Source organism: Apodemus sylvaticus, chromosome 11, assembly GCF_947179515.1.
Source record: "Apodemus sylvaticus chromosome 11, mApoSyl1.1, whole genome shotgun sequence".
In the NCBI taxonomy this organism is placed as follows: Eukaryota; Metazoa; Chordata; class Mammalia; order Rodentia; family Muridae; genus Apodemus; species Apodemus sylvaticus.
The window spans coordinates 106,491,846-106,507,666 of NC_067482.1; the positions used below are offsets into that span (position 1 = coordinate 106,491,846).

Here is a 15,821-nt window from a genome sequence, read left to right on the forward strand (position 1 = left end):
TATGAAGTAGTGCAATGCTGTCCTTTATAGCTCTAGAAGCATTTTGAAAACTGGAGTTGAAAGTAAAGTTGGTTGCCTTGATTCAAATAAAGTAGTGAAGTGGCTCTGAGTGATATATGTGGTTATGGTGTTTATAATAATATCCAACACAAAAAATCTTGCATCAGATTTGCTTGTTAGGTTAAAATTGAATTTCATTACTTGGGGGCGGGGAATTAAGCATATTTGTAATTTTTTCCCACATTACAATGTTATAGATTGAAAAAGAACTTTGTTCGGCAACAGCTGAATTTGAGGATTTTGTGTTACAATTTATGGACAGGTAAGTTGATAGCTCAGTTTTATCTTTTCTCAGATAGATTGGGGGGATAATGCATGTTACCTTGAAACTGGTTTCTTTCAGTGCTGTGACCCTTTATTTAAATTTTACCTAAAGTTGAAGTTGGTACTATGAAGTAAAAAGGGCAGTCTATTTATGAGTTATGAAAAAAATTGAATAGATGTGTCTTTGAGTAGTAATAATCATAGAGGTTTACCTGACTCTCACCAGTTTTTTGTTCCTCAACTTTGCTTTGTTTGAATTGTTCAGATGCTTTGGACTAATAGAAAGTAGCACATTGGAGCAAACAAGGGAAGAGACAGAAACAGAGAAAATGACTCATTTGGAAAGTTTGGTTGAATTAGGCTTGTCTTCTACATTTAGTACAATCCTCACACAATGTTCCAAAGATATATTTATGGTAAGAGAACACTAATACAAAATGTAACTCCAATCTTTTTATTTAATTGATGATTTTGCATTGAGTGTCAGCCTGTTTATCCTTTATGATCAACTGAAGGTTTAAAAACTCCTCCTCACTGCAAAGTATCTGCAGATATATTTGCAGAGATCATTGTTCGTGTAAGGGGTAAAAAGAGTCTCTTGTCACACATCCCTGTCCTACAAATTATGTATAGACACAAATGTTCTTTAAAGTGAGCTGCTTGGTAATACATACTTTGAATTTTCAAGCATTGCTTTGGCAACTTTGCAATTTAAAACTGAAGTGTAGCATGAGTCCTAATTTTTCTAGGCATACGAGAATTGTGCTAGCTGAATAATAATTACATTAGGTAAGCTTGAACAGATGTGACTTATTTTTGACTGTGGGGTCATTGTTAATGAATTACAGTGTGCACTAAATGTCTATAAACAGAAGAGTGCTCAAGGATTCCCACCCCCCTTTCAAGTACTCATTTTATAGGGGATCATCACCTTGCCTGATATTGGCCCTATTTTTAAAATTTCTAATTTAATTGAGAGAAGTTTTAGAAAAAATTGTATCATATAAGAGAAATTAAACTCTTGGCGGGATAATTTTATGATGAATTAGAAGTGACGTCTTTTTAAGGCATAAACATCCATTCACCTGACAGTGTCTCATTCCTGTAAGTAGTAAGTATATGGTCTTTAAAATTACTATTTCTATTTGTTTCCTTCCTTCCTTCAAGATTAATCAACATTTAATATGTTCATCCTTATAAAAACTCACCTATGGTACACCCACATGTAATAGTTACTAAGAATATATGAGCATAGTTAGGTAGAGTAACACATATCTGTTGTTTGAGCATTTGTTTTGTTTTTGAGACCTGGTCTTACTATGTAGCTCTGACTGTCCTGGAACTCACTATGTAGATCAGGCTACCTGCTTCTGCCTCTCCAGTGCTGGAATTAACAGCATGAGCTGCTACACTGGATCTTTTCCTAGCATTTGGGAGGAGGAGGGGGAGGGGGAGGGGGAGGAGGAGGGGGAGGGGAAGGGGGAGGAGGAGGAGGGCGGAGGAGGGCGGAGGCAGGAAATACAGTTCCTGGGTTATGCTCAAGCCGACAAGGCTGCATGGGACTGTCTCAAACAAACAAACAAAAAAACCCAACAAATAACAAACCAAAACACAAAAACAGCAACACAAAAAGAAGTGAACATAACCCATCTCTCAGCAGACAAGCCTTGTTTCTACCTTTTAGTATTTGTTAATCCATTCCTTCATGTAGATTAAGATTTTTTGACATTGTTGTAAAATTAAGTAGACTGCTTCAAGTTTCTTTTGAGGTTTGTTTTGTTTGTGTTTTGTGACAAGGTCTTGGATCTGTCTCCAGGCTACCCAGGAACTTGCTATATATCCCAGGATGCTCTCAATATACAGTGGTCCTCTTGTCTCAGTTTCCCATTCACTGGGATTATAGATGTAAGGCCCACACTTGACATGATTCGTTCTTTAAAGGAGATACAGCAACTTATAGTTGATACTTGTCAGAATGACAATTTTTTTTTTTTTTTTTTTTTTTGGTTTTTCGAGACAGTGTTTCTCTGTATAGTCCTGGCTGTCCTGGAACTCACTCTGTAGACCAGGCTGGCCTCAGAAATCCACCTGCCTCTGCCTCCCAGAATGCTGGGATTACAGGCGTGCGCCACCACCGCCCAGCCAGAATGACAAATTTTAAGAAATAGATATCAAATATTTTTTTCTGTTCTATTGTATTAATTATTGGAGGTGATTAAGTTGCATTTGGCTTCCATTTACTGTAAGGGTAGACAGCATTCTATTTCAATCAACTCCTGCTCCCCAAATGGGTTTTATTTTTAACTTTTCCTCCTTTACCCCCTTCTGTCCCTTTCTTCTATCTATATGGGTATGTGTGCCACGGTGCATGTGGAGACCACATTTGGCAGCTTGTTTTCTCTTTCTACAATGAAAGTTTTGAAACTCAAACTCAAGTAAAAGGTGACAGTTCCCTTTACCTGCTCAGCTGTCTTGTCAGCCCCCTCAAATGTTTTAAGTTATCATCCACAGAAACTGTGTTTTAGACCTGAATGTAATCAGTGGTTAAAATTTTACTTCTTAGTTACTATTGGAATAATATTTTTTAATGTTCCAAAAGATGGTTAATTTCTAAAGAATTACACTGATTGTTTTCATTTCTTCTGTATCTACAGGTGGCCCTTCAGAAGGTCTTTAACTTTTCTGTTTCACATATATTTGAAACAAGAGTTGCAGGTCGCATGGTAGCAGACATGTGCCGAGCTGCTGTAAAGGTAAGTTTTGTTGTATTTTGATTTTTGTATAGATACTGTGTCTTCATTTAGCCCAGGTTGGCCTCAAATATTCTTTCTTCCTCTTCAACCTCTTTGGGTTATAGGTATATGAGTATTTCATAAGTACTTGTTGCTAAGACACATTGTGCTTGCCTTTGGAAATAGTGCCACTTCATACTTTATGACTGTTAAGTATTTACTTTAAATAAATGACAGCTTATTAATAATAATGCATTTTCAGTGTTGCCCAGAAGAATCCCTGAAGCTCTTTGTTCCCCACTGCTATGGTGTTATAACTCAGCTTACAATGAGTAAGTCTCAAGTAAAACCACATTCTGTCTGTGTAATTTTCAAATAAATTTTTCTTTGTTCTTAGAACACTGATAATATCAATAGATCCTTTAGTCTATGTAGTATTTATATTTTGTTTGTTTATTTTTTGAGAAAGGGTCTCCATGTTGCCTTGGCTATCCTGGAACTCACAGAGATCCACTGCTTCTGCCTCTGAAGTACTAGCATTAAAGGTGTACCCAGCCTTATGTCCCCCTTTCACATGCACACATAATATATCATCCAAGTTAGTAAGTAACTATGAGGTCATGCCATATTGAATTAATATTTTCATGAAACAGCTATCAGGACTTAGTTTGAAAATGTCAGTCTTTTTGTGAGATGTCACTTGGTAGATGTCTTGGTTGGTTTGTTGATTCTCTGTCTCTGTCTCTCTCCCTCCCTCCCTTTCTCCCTCCCTCCCTTTTTACTTTCCTCCCTCCCTTCCTTCCTTCCTTCCTACTTTCTTTCCTTTCTAATAGGGATTTTCTGTGTAGTCCTGACTGTTCTATAGCTTGCCTTGTAGACCAGAGTGACCTTGAACTCAGAGATCTGCCTGACTGCTTCCCAAGTGCTGGGCTAAAAGCATGTACCATCACAGCCTGTGACTTTCTTAAAAATAGTTTTTCACTTCTTTCTGAAGTGGCTTCACCTTTATGAAGACTTAAGTTTCCCGGAAAGATTTTCAGAACTATTAGGAATATAAAATAGAAATACTTTAATGTAATATATCCATTGCACTCATATAAGTCTTCCCTAATGCTGTTTTGCCATTGTAGGTGATGATGTACTGAATGAAGAAGAGCTAGACAAGGAGTTGCTGTGGAATCTTCAGCTTCTGTCTGAGGTATTATAAGCACTTGGAAGAGAGCAGTTTCTTGCTTCTAGAGTTTACTCTCTTTTTTTTTTTTTTTTGTCAGATTGATGCAAAGCATATGAAAAGTGAGGCATTGGAGATTTAATGTTGCTGTTTGGCTGGGACAAGGTCTTGTTGTATCTCCAGTATGCAGGAACTCATGGTTCCTTTCTTTCTTGCCAGGCTTTATCTTCAGGAAGATGAAATATTTAAAAGTCTGTCATTGTCAAATAGGACGGAAATGTTCCCAGTCTACTCTTCTGTTAAAGATGAACAGCTTGTCATTTGGGAGCTTGCCAGATTTGGAATTTTTAAATTTTATTTCGTGTTTTGTTTTTTGAGAGGGAGAGATTGTCACTTTGTGGCCCAAGCTGGTCTCCACCTCACCAAGCTGTGCCTGTCTCTGCCTCTGGAGTGCAGAAGCTGAAGGTGTGCACCACCACTCCCGAGGCTTGAGAAATCTTTTACAATCAAAATTTGATCACCATTCAAACTTGAGTTTTCTTTATGAGATAGTTTAGAAATTTAAATATCTACATTTTGTTCCTTTAAAGAAATATACTTTTTGGATGTTACTTTGGCATATGAAAGCATAAAGTTAGAAAATGTGTTTTAATTTTTAAAAAATTAATTACTAAAGTATAGTTAAAAATGACACTTCTAAAATGAGTTAAAGCCATTTACAGAAACATTGTTTTAAAGCTACTTTAGTGTCAAGTATTTAATGATTATTGAGTTGATTATTAATTCTAGAGTAAAACCAGATGCCTTCAAGTATTTTTTTCCCTGTCTTTTCAGATTACTCGTGTGGATGGGAAGAAGTTACTTCTGTATCGGGAGCAACTTGTAAAGATTCTCCAGCGAACCCTACACCTGACCTGTAAGCAGGGCTACACATTGTCTTGTAACCTTCTGCATCATCTTCTTCGTTCTACCACACTAATCTACCCCACAGAGTACTGCAGTGTTCCAGGTGGCTTTAACAAGCCTCCTTCTGAATACTTCCCTATCAAGGCAAGCATTTTTAATCATTTAGAATTAAAGAATATATTGAGTTCTTAAGTAATTCAGTAATGTTTTTCCTTGCTGTGTATAGAAATGTCCAGTCTTTAAAAAAATAATTTTTGTTGTTGTTTATTAAGTATGTCTGAACCATATATGTGCCTGGTACACACAAAGGCTAGAAAAGGGCATTGGATCTGAAACTGGAGTTAGAGAATTTTGAGCCACTACATGGGTGATAAAATCCAAACCCCTATGCCCTTGGAAAGCGTTCTGTGCTCTTCACTGAGGAGCCATCTCTTTAGCCCCAATTCTTTGCTTTAAAACAGGTTGTTTAAAGCTGTTACTAGAATGTAGTAACCTTGTGCTTTTTAACTTGCTATGGAGCTAAAATTCTACCCTTCCTTCCTGCTATACAGCCCAGGTTAGCCTTGGAGTTGTGATCTTCCTGGGTCAACTACTCCTGTGCTGTGATAGTTGGTGCCTGGGTAGTTTTCTATTTTTATGCAGTGGCTATGCCATCTCTAACTTAAAGGGTTATATATAATTTTAGTCCTGAACTAGCTGGCTTCATTCATATTTATATATATATGACTGCTATATATATATATATATATGACTGCTTTCTCTCCTACAGTAAACGCTTAATAAGTAGCTTTTAGGGAGACATTCAGGAGTAATAAAAATGAATTTTTTATGAGTCTCTTATGCACATTTTGCCTCATTATTTCTATGTCTGACTTTAAACTTTAGAAGTATTGTATATACATGTTTTTCATCAACTTAATGAAAAGCTTCTCTTTTCTAGGACTGGGGTAAGCCTGGAGATCTGTGGAATCTGGGGATCCAGTGGCATGTTCCTTCTTCAGAGGAAATCTCTTTCGCCTTCTATTTGTTAGACTCCTTTCTTCAGCCTGAGCTTATCAAACTCCAGTGTTGTGGAGATGGAGAACTTGAAATGTCTAGGTTAGTTTTCTTCTATCGTAAATTATTATCTGTCAAACCTCAGTGCCTGCCCCAACCTTGTTATCCAATGCATATATTTCTTTTTTTTTTTTTTAAATTTTCTTTTGAAGATTTATTTGACTTTATGTGTACGAGTGTTTCCCTTACATGTTTATACCATGTGATTGCCTAATGGCTGCAGAAGTCAAAGAAGGCTTTGGATTCCCTGGAATGTGTGGACTTATTGGTTGTGAGCCACCATGTGATTGCCAGGAATTGAACCTAGGTCCTCTGTAAGAGAAACAAGTACTCTTAACCTCTGACCCTTCTGTAGCCCTGTGATACATAAACATTCAATGTTTGTTTTAAAACTTTGCAGTAAATGTACTAAGAAAAACATTGAACACTATGTAACAAAATTCATGAATGATTCAACTGTTGTTTTGGGTGTGTGGTTTAGTTTGGGTTCTTGAAGACCCTGAACTTCTGATTCTCTTGCCTCTGCTTCCCAATAATCATGTCCCATTATGCCTAGGTTATGCAAGGCTGGGGATCAAACCCAGGAAATCATGCATGCTAGACAGATACTGTGCTAATAATTCTGGCCCAATCTAAACATTTTAGGGTTTTGGTATTGCTTGTTTATATTTGATTTTTCTGTTTTTGTTTTATTTTGAAACAAGTTCTCAACATATAGACCAGAAACTCAAGAGATCTCTCTGTCTCTGCTACCCTAAACATCTTAAATAGAAAAGCTAACCCCACATTACCCTCCCATTTTTTGGGAGAAACACTTTCTACTTAGCAATTTATTGTATTAGAAGGTATAGATACGGTATATTTCTTTCAAAGGAAATACCTTTGTCTCTCTACTGAACATAGAAATTCATTGATTCTTTTTAGTAGCTCTCATTGTTGACATTGAGGTAGTTTAGCTGAGATTTTCTTTATTTTCCATAGGAATTTAACAAGAAATAGTTATTTTTAATCCATTGGGCCTTTATAGTTTAAATTTTTGAAAGTTCCAGAAATAATAAGAAATTTAGTATTTATCAAATGCCAGAAATCTTTAATAGATATAAGTAAGATTTGGAGGAAGAAGTTTCATTGACTAACACTGACTTATACAATATGCTAAACTGCTTTTTGGAAGCACATATGCATCCAAATTCCAAAGAGAGATCTCTTGAGTTCCTGGTCTATATGGTGAGAACTTGTTTCCCAAAAAAAGCAAAATTTCCAATTCATTTTTACCTAGATTTCTTCCCCCTTCTTTCTTTCTTTCTTTCTTTCTTTCTTTCTTTCTTTCTTTCTTTCTTTCTTTCTTTCTTTCTTTCTTTCTTTCTTTCTTTCTTCCTTCCTTCCTTCCTTCCTTCCTTCCTTCCTTCCTTCCTTCCTTCCTTCCTTCCTTCCTTCCTTCCTTCCCTCCCTCCCTCTCCCCCCCATCCCCAATTCCATGTTTAAGAGTTGAAATAAGGTAGACATGTTACTTTTTGTTAGTGGTAAAGATCTTTGTATTTAGTTAATTAAACTAAGCTAGTTATTAATTGTGATTATTTCTTTAAAGCCTGATTAAGTGTAAGTAAGTGAAGTACTAGCAATAAATATATTTGTGTTCTAACAGTAAGTGACTAAACTTGATAAAATGCATTAGGTATCTTCTAAAATACGACTCTATTTCTTGTATTGTCTAGAGATGATATTCTGCAGAGTCTGACTATAGTACACAACTGCCTGCTTGGTTCAGGGAACCTTCTTCCTCCATTGAAAGGAGAGCCAGTTACTAACTTGTAAGTAAAACCAAAACAAAACAACCACAACAACAATAAAACAATAAATTTACTCTGTTGACATTTTACTATAGTTTAAGCTTAACTACTTCATGGAATGCTGCTTTTGTTCTTGATGTTTTTTCTGAATTATTTAATCTTTCATACTTGTAGTTTTTAGGGCAAAAACAAACAAACAAACAAACCCAAAAAACCAAAACAGCTAAGGTATAATTTAGGTCTGTAAAATTATTAAAGGTTTTTATACAGATTTTTCATATGGTTGCAAAATAAAATATATTTACATTTTAGTACATTTTAAAACAACTGGAAGTATTAAGATTAATATTTTTCTTTTTAAAAAAGCAAGCAAGCAAACAAACAAAACAAGCCCTGCTTTGCCAGCAGTGGGCATCAAGTTAGGATCCCGCAGCTGAAACCAGTCCTACAGAAGAGTGCTTTGACATTTTCCTCAGTGTTACTTTTTGGTACATCAGGTAGACTATTTAACCCATTGCTTTTGCCACCTGCCATCTGGGCTGTGCAGAGTGCAGGCGGCATGGAGTGAGCACTGCTCAGCAGAAGGAGTTAACAGCTGGCTCTCTGTGGAATTTCTCCCAGCATCTATTTTATTGCTTAGAAAGCTAATGAAGAACACATAAAAAAAAATGAGTAGATAGCTGTCCTTAAAAATTGGGATTGAAGGAATTATTTGCTGTTTTTTGCTTATAGTTCTTAAATAGAACCATAAAAGTATTTTGCTGGGAGAGTGTTTAGGGGCATGACCATATTTTGTATGGTTGTTTAGAGTTATACTTTCCAAAACATATTGCCTATTATTTCACCCTAAAAACATTTCTTACTATACAACTTTAGAAATAGTAGTGTAATTTTAGGAGGCAAAATCTGTTTTAAGCTTAAGAACTTGGTGAGACTTTGAAAAAAATTAGAGTTTTTTTTCACTCATCTATTTTATAGTTGGGTACAAGAACAATTTTACCAATGTTCATTTTTGTTAAGAAAGATTAATTTTCAAATATATTTAAAAATGAGAGCCCCTTGACCCTTTTCTCTCCAATGATCTTAACCCTGTGCCGCATTGTAAAACAGGCCTTGTGTAGCACACAAAGCTCTGTGTCAGCTTACCCAATTGGCTGTGTCAGCAGCGTTGTACAGAAAGTGTGGGCAAGGGAGGACTGTGGCTATGTATGTATCAATTTGTCTAAGAGCTCACACATGTGTCTTATAATGGTTGGGATGCAGTGGTATGTGGCCAGCTGAGGAGGCTGTGGGCTTGCCCTGCAGTTATCTTGGCATGTAGCTCCACCCTGTATATGCTGTCTTAGTGAACTGAGGCAAGGCTGCATCTTTCTTTCTGGGATTTTATGTTTGGTGCATTGGTTGGTTGGTTTGTTTGAGATTCAGGTCCCTCTGTAGCATTCTTCCTTAAGCCTCCAGCATATTGGGATTACAGGTGTGAGCCACCAATCCTGGCTGTGTCTTCTCTTTAAAGTCAACTTTTATGACAAAAGTTCCTTATAAACCAGACTCAGTGGCTCACATATGTTTTAGAGTGGCTGAGGTATGAGAATTGCAAGTTTGAGGCCATCCTGGGCTGCTTAGCAAGATTTTATTTCAACCTTTCTCCCCTCAAGAAAAATTTCGGTACTTGTTTATTAGAACACCAATTTGATTTTTATATGAAATGCCTTTTCCTAAAAAATGATTATATTAATAAATGCCATATACAGCATTATTTAAGCTCTAAGATTGACACTGAATTCTGCTCATGAGTTTTTCCACTAGGAATATAATTTAGACTGAAAAGTTCTATGCTTTAGTTTTTTTGTTTTTTGTTTTTAAATTTAGCCAGGCTTGGCACCTCGTGCTTGTAATTGTAGGAAGCTGAAGCAGAAAGTTGGAAAATTCAAAGTTGGCCATAGTGAGACTTTGTCTGAGAAAGAACAGTGGGGATGGGTAGAAGCAGACACCTTCACTTTTGGATAAAAATTTAATACAAAATATAATGAAGTCATACAGAACACATTAAATAATAAATAATTTTTAAAATCAAAGAACAATTTATATGTTAAAACACTGTATTTATGCAAAATAATAGCTACATTGTTTAGTTAAAAACAAGTCATCATCTCTTTGATTTAAATTGCCAAGCAGGAACTTAAATTTTTTACTTTATTACATTATTTTATATGTGTGGTCAGCAGATCTCTATGGAACCAGAGTTATAGACTCTATTTAGCTTTGAGCCATCATGTATGTGGGTGCTGGGCATCAGACTCAGGTCCTCTGGAAAAGCAGCCAGTGCTCTTATCTCCAAAGTGGGAATTAAAATAAAGGAAAACAAAAAAAGAAAACAAACAAAAGCTTTACATTGGCTTTTAAGTAATTAACAAAATATTTCCAGCAATAATTTGTATTATCTTTATACAAAAATGTGGAGTACACTTTGTGCTTTTATTTCCTGTGTGTACTATTTTCACTTTCATTGCAGAAGTGAATGAATCTGAAACTAATAAAATAGCCTTTAAAACTTCTAAAATGCTTATTCTTCTACAGTAAAATAGTTGTTAAGATCATCTGAATTGAGTTGAAAAAAAATTAAATCAGTGAGGTGGTTCATCCTGTGACACCTCAAGTGTGAAGAATGAATAGAGTGTAGTTCACAGACTGTCAGTAGATTAAAGCTGAGAGAGGAAAAGAACACTGAGGTAGACTCTTAGTCTGAAGGCAATGAAGGGAAACCCACGTATGGAGAGACTAAGGGTGCATTATAGTGGTGAGTGTATTAGTGTAAAGCCTCAAGTGTTAAAATACCACATTTGGGGAACTATTAGCAACTCAAAAATATATTTTCAGTGTGTATTTAAATTCTTCATCTAAGTTTTATGTATAAAAAAATGTATCATGTTCTGTTACTCTTAGAGTCAAGTGACTCAGTATCAAATCAGGTCTGGTTTCTATATTTGTTGGTGATATTGTATTTGTCCTCTGGAAAACTGTGATGAAAAACAGAAGCTGTGTTCTAATGGAGTTTATGTGATGTCTGTTCACTTTTAGGGAAATGGCTACTAAATGCAAAACTTTTTTTCTATGCTATACAATGAGTAACAGACAAATACAAAAAGCTAAATCCTAAGTTTAAAAGTAAATGATGGAGCAATGCGTGTTGGGACGTCCCTGTGATTACCATAAACTTCTGAGTATCAAAATGTTCACATAAGGTCCTTGAGGGTATAAGACTAAAGTTTTCAGCTTAATACAACTTAAAACAGTTTGAAATCTTAGCAATTGTGCTCGATGCCATGCATTGGTGCATGAATCTTAGCATGGGATTTCTCCCTTCTTTGCTCCTGGAACTTTAAGAGAGGCACTAGTGCTATAGTAATTAGTAGGCACAGCTCTACCATACAGATGCGGAAATTGGATTATGCCTTTCCATTGTCACACAGGAACTTTGCACATTGCCTTTAATCCTGAAATCCTCAGTTTTCTCCTTTTTCAGTCCACTTTCTATTATAATCTTTTAGGTCTAAGCAGATATTACAGGATGCAGAAACTAACATCTCTAAAACAGGGTTACTCAAGGTAGCGGAGTCACCATTTTCACCCCAAATCCTTCCTTGACTTTGTTTGCCTTTCCTCTGATCTGTCACATCGCAGCCACATCAGTCTTTGGGGTCTCAGCTGTCACTACCTGTCCACTCAAAAACTCTTACCAACTAAGCTTGAGACCATTTCATTGATGTGTGGAAGGTTGTGTTGCGTATACAATGAGGGGCAGGGCTAGCTAACCTCTCTTGGCACCTCCAGGAAACTACCCAGCACTGCTGGGGAAGCTGCCCACAGGAAAGGAAACAGTTACTACTCCACGGTGAGTAACCCTGTTTTCTCCTTATTTTGCCTTCTGATTGTTTTCATTGAGTTTTAAAAGGTTTGTGTGTCAGACATGAAAATCTATTCTCATACTTTTAAATCTCCAGTGTGTAAAGTTTCTTTTAGCAGTCCTCTGTTCCTGTGGTAGCTCTTCAGTTGTTAGTTTCATCTATTAACGATGCAGAGAGCTGGGTTCACCAGATGGCCAACTTTCTCTTGTGAAACACTTGAATACTATGGGAAGCACGCCTGCCAGTGGCTTGATTGCAAATCTTTTTATGTATTTTATTCAGGATGGGGAAGGGTCCTTGGGAAAACAGGGTGGAAGACTTAAGTGTACTATTGTTTGTGCCTGTTTGATGACAAATGACCCAGTCTTTGTACACATCTGACGTGTATTTTTTGCCTTTATGTTTTTGTCATTTCTTCTTCTTTTTTTTTTTTTTTTTTTTTTTAGCATCCTCTGTTTGCCACCAGTGGTAATTGTTCTGATTCAACCTAATTGTAAGATGATTGTAATCTATTGGGACAGATAATGTGGTAGTCTAAGATGTTCTGTTATAAAGTGGGCAGCCTGGTCTAAGAACAGTGGAACTAATTTTATTTCATTATTATTAACACGTAGAACTTATTGTGTGTTGTATTAGAATTGTTTTTCAGAAATACGTTGAGTTTTCAAGACAACTGATAATAGCTGCTAAGATGAATGAATTAATGAATGAGTGAGCAGAATGGGCTTCATACCAGGGAAATATGGAACTTAAGTTGTAGTTTGTGGCTATTACTTCATGTTTTCTCTATGTAATACAGGCTGGCCTCGAACATATAGACATGTGCTACCACATATGATGTATATACTCATTCAGAAACAATTGCTTTAAAATAAGTCAAACCAATTAGAGTTAATTTGTGATACATAGAGATCAAATTAAAGTTGATCCTTAGATAAATGAATATAAAAGGAATTCTTGGTAACAAAATTAAGGTTTAAATATAATTAAGAATCTTACATATGAGCCGGGCGGTGGTGGCGCACGTCTGTAATCCCAGCACTCTGGGAGGCAGAGGCAGGCGGATTTCTGAGTTCAAGGCCAGCCTGGTCTACAAAGTGAGTTCCAGGACAGCCAGGAATATAGCCAGGAATATACAGAGAAACCCTGTCTTGAAAAAACCAAATCTAAAAAAACAAAAAAACCAAAAAGATTCTTACATATGAATGATATGGGAATTGTATTTTATTTTGTGTTCCAGAAGTAGGAAAAGAAAAAAAACTATTTTTAAGTTTTAATACTTTAAAATCTTTAAAAGGTAGATTTCCTTTTTTCTATTTGATATTAGCTAAGAAACCATGAAATAATGCAGGGTATTTTTTTTTGTTTAATTGGGATAAATGATGGAAAAACAATTTAGAGTTAACACATATATTTAAGAAATTAGATTCAGGCTTTTCAGGTAATACTAGTTTTTAAATATGATTGATGTGGGAAGAGCCAGAAATTCGTATAATGAAACATTCTATAGACTATTAAGTGCTAGTGTTTGTGTAGTATATGTGTTGTGTGTGTCTGTGTGGGGTACCTATGTGGAGGCCAGAGGTTGTTGTTGGGCGTCTTCCCCCATCATTCTCCACCTTAGTTCTGAGACAGGGTTTCTTCCATCCCTGGGCTTGCTGCTTTGTCTAGAATGACTGGCCCGGAAACCCTTGTGGCTCTTGTTTACGTTCGCCCAGCGCTGTGTTGTACTTGGGTACTGGAGGTCTAACTTCATAGCCTGGTGCAGCAAGCATTTTATTGACTTTTCACACCTTTGATTTTTTTTTTTTGATGCAGTAAGAATTATGGAAAATAACTATAGAAATTATCTTACTTTCAAAATAACTGATTGAATATTTAGTATTATGTGGTACTGAGTATGAATTGAGTAGAGTTATAGTTTTACTTGAGACAACTAGTAGTTCTGTATCCTCAGTGAAGGTTTCTGTTCTCATACACCAGGGATGACAAAGCCCTTGCCCGTGTTCCACCAAAAAGGTGGTGATGGCTTCCATGTACTTTGTCATTGTTCTTTTCTATGTAGTGCATTAGAGACTTGAAACTGATTGGTAAGGCTTTCTTATGCTTTTCTGCTTGGATTTTTGGATACATATTTATGTATCATCATAAACATTAATAAAATGCTAGAATATGCACTCGTCACAGGTTAAAACGCTATAAAAAGAAAACCTCATTTTATGAGATTTTTAGAAAATCTATTCTTCAGTACTCTGAAGTCATTAGCTATCTATGGTTAGGTTTTGTAAGTCAGATATAATGCTTTCAGTTTAGCTGCTTTTTGGGGTATCCTTGAGTATATTGACTTAAAAGTGGTGTTTACATTGCAAGCTTATAGTATTAGGTAATAACAATTTTTGTGTATTATTACATTGCACTGTGTTGGATTTGTTCATTCTGTTCTACCTTTGCACTTGTACCTATGTTCTACATCTTAGAAAGTATCTTCTTTTCATACTAGAGTAGCTTGAGCCAAGTCTTATATTTTGAAATTGCAAAAATTGAGATAAACATATATATATTCAGATGTATAAATTCTTATTCTCCCATAAGATGGGCTCTCATAAATCTCAGCCATCAGTTCCACTTAGCTGGGTCAGGTTGTACTGACATATTTCTTTTGGGCAGATTTTTTGGTGTTTTCAAGAGTTTTACTTTTTAGTTCAGGCTGGCCTGATGGTCACTTTGTAGCTGCAAGCTGGCCTTGAACTCTCACTGACCTTTATGCTTCAGCCTTCAGAGTGCTGGGATTGCAGACCACCATGCCTGCTTTGTGATCTTTAGTTAAGATTAAGCATTTCTAAACACCCATTTAGTAAACCACATTTTACTATGATTAGGAAAGATCCATTTTGCTGGTTTAAAGAGAAAGAGTAATAATTATTTAGGGAGCTGTGTTTGCTGTCTTAGTTACTTCAGCAATAATAAGTGGACTGAGTTTCAAAGTATTATATAATTATAAAGCTGAGTTTTCTTTTTGCAGATGTATAAATGTTTATCATTGAATTTAAGCTTTTCCACTTGAATATTCAGTTATCAATATAATGTCTGTTGACAGATGATTTTTTTTCCTTGAAGGTACTAAATTAACATTTTCTTTAAGTCATTTACAATATTCTTACCGATACAGCAGCATTATCTTCAGAAATATAAGGAATTGAAGTACTAGAGAGTAGAAACTTGTTACAGGGCATTGTCTTTGTTTTAACTTAAACATTGTAAGAATGAGAATTTTTCCTTTGGCCTTTTGTATTGATATTATTAATAAATGGAAACTTTTATTTTTATACAGGGTACCAAGTATGGTGTCCTTAGAGGAAACAAAATTGTATACCGGACTGGAACATGGTATGTGAATACAAACTAAAGTAGATCTGTAGAGGTATCTGTGTAGCTTTTTTGTAAGGATTAGAATGGAGTAGTTTTGTAGTTATAGATCATAGATTATAGTATGTAAAATATACTCACTATACAACAATTGTTTTCTTTCTCTCTAAAGAAACTAAATGCTCATGTTTGTTTCTGAGACAGAATCTCACTATTTGACCATGGCTGGCCTCAAGCTTATAGAGATTTTCCTGTCTTTGCCTCTGGCTTTAGAAATTATTATTTAAAGAATTGACAATAAATAACAGAAACGGGGTACATAAATTTCATTGCTTTCTGTGTTCAGAGGTAAGCTTTGCTATATAATGTTCATTTTAGCTCTGGAGGGGAACAGCTAGGTGCATACAGGGCATATAATTAATCAGTGGAGCAGCTGGGACGGAAATTGAGCTGTCATTTACATCAGGGAGCTGGGCGACTCCACAACCTTCTGTGCACAGTGCGCCAGGACAGAGTGATCTCTCAGCAGTGCTTTTACTTCTGAGCCTGGAGGTGAGTTCTCCACCTTCTC

General features: G+C 35.9%; 1 protein-coding gene across 4 annotated transcripts in view; it reads left to right on the forward strand.

Moving 5' to 3' along the window:
* Psme4 (proteasome activator subunit 4) overlaps positions 1-15,821 on the forward strand; it is a 114,644-nt gene that overhangs the window by 50,277 nt on the left and 48,546 nt on the right. For all 4 annotated transcript variants that reach the window (XM_052198767.1, XM_052198764.1, XM_052198765.1 and 1 more), the window contains 9 exons: positions 258-322; positions 590-740; positions 2,979-3,077; positions 3,319-3,388; positions 4,187-4,254; positions 5,062-5,277; positions 6,074-6,231; positions 7,905-8,000; positions 15,216-15,271. In XM_052198767.1, the coding sequence (XP_052054727.1) occupies positions 258-322; positions 590-740; positions 2,979-3,077; positions 3,319-3,388; positions 4,187-4,254; positions 5,062-5,277; positions 6,074-6,231; positions 7,905-8,000; positions 15,216-15,271 (979 nt within the window). The remainder of the gene's footprint in view (positions 1-257; positions 323-589; positions 741-2,978; positions 3,078-3,318; positions 3,389-4,186; positions 4,255-5,061; positions 5,278-6,073; positions 6,232-7,904; positions 8,001-15,215; positions 15,272-15,821) is intronic.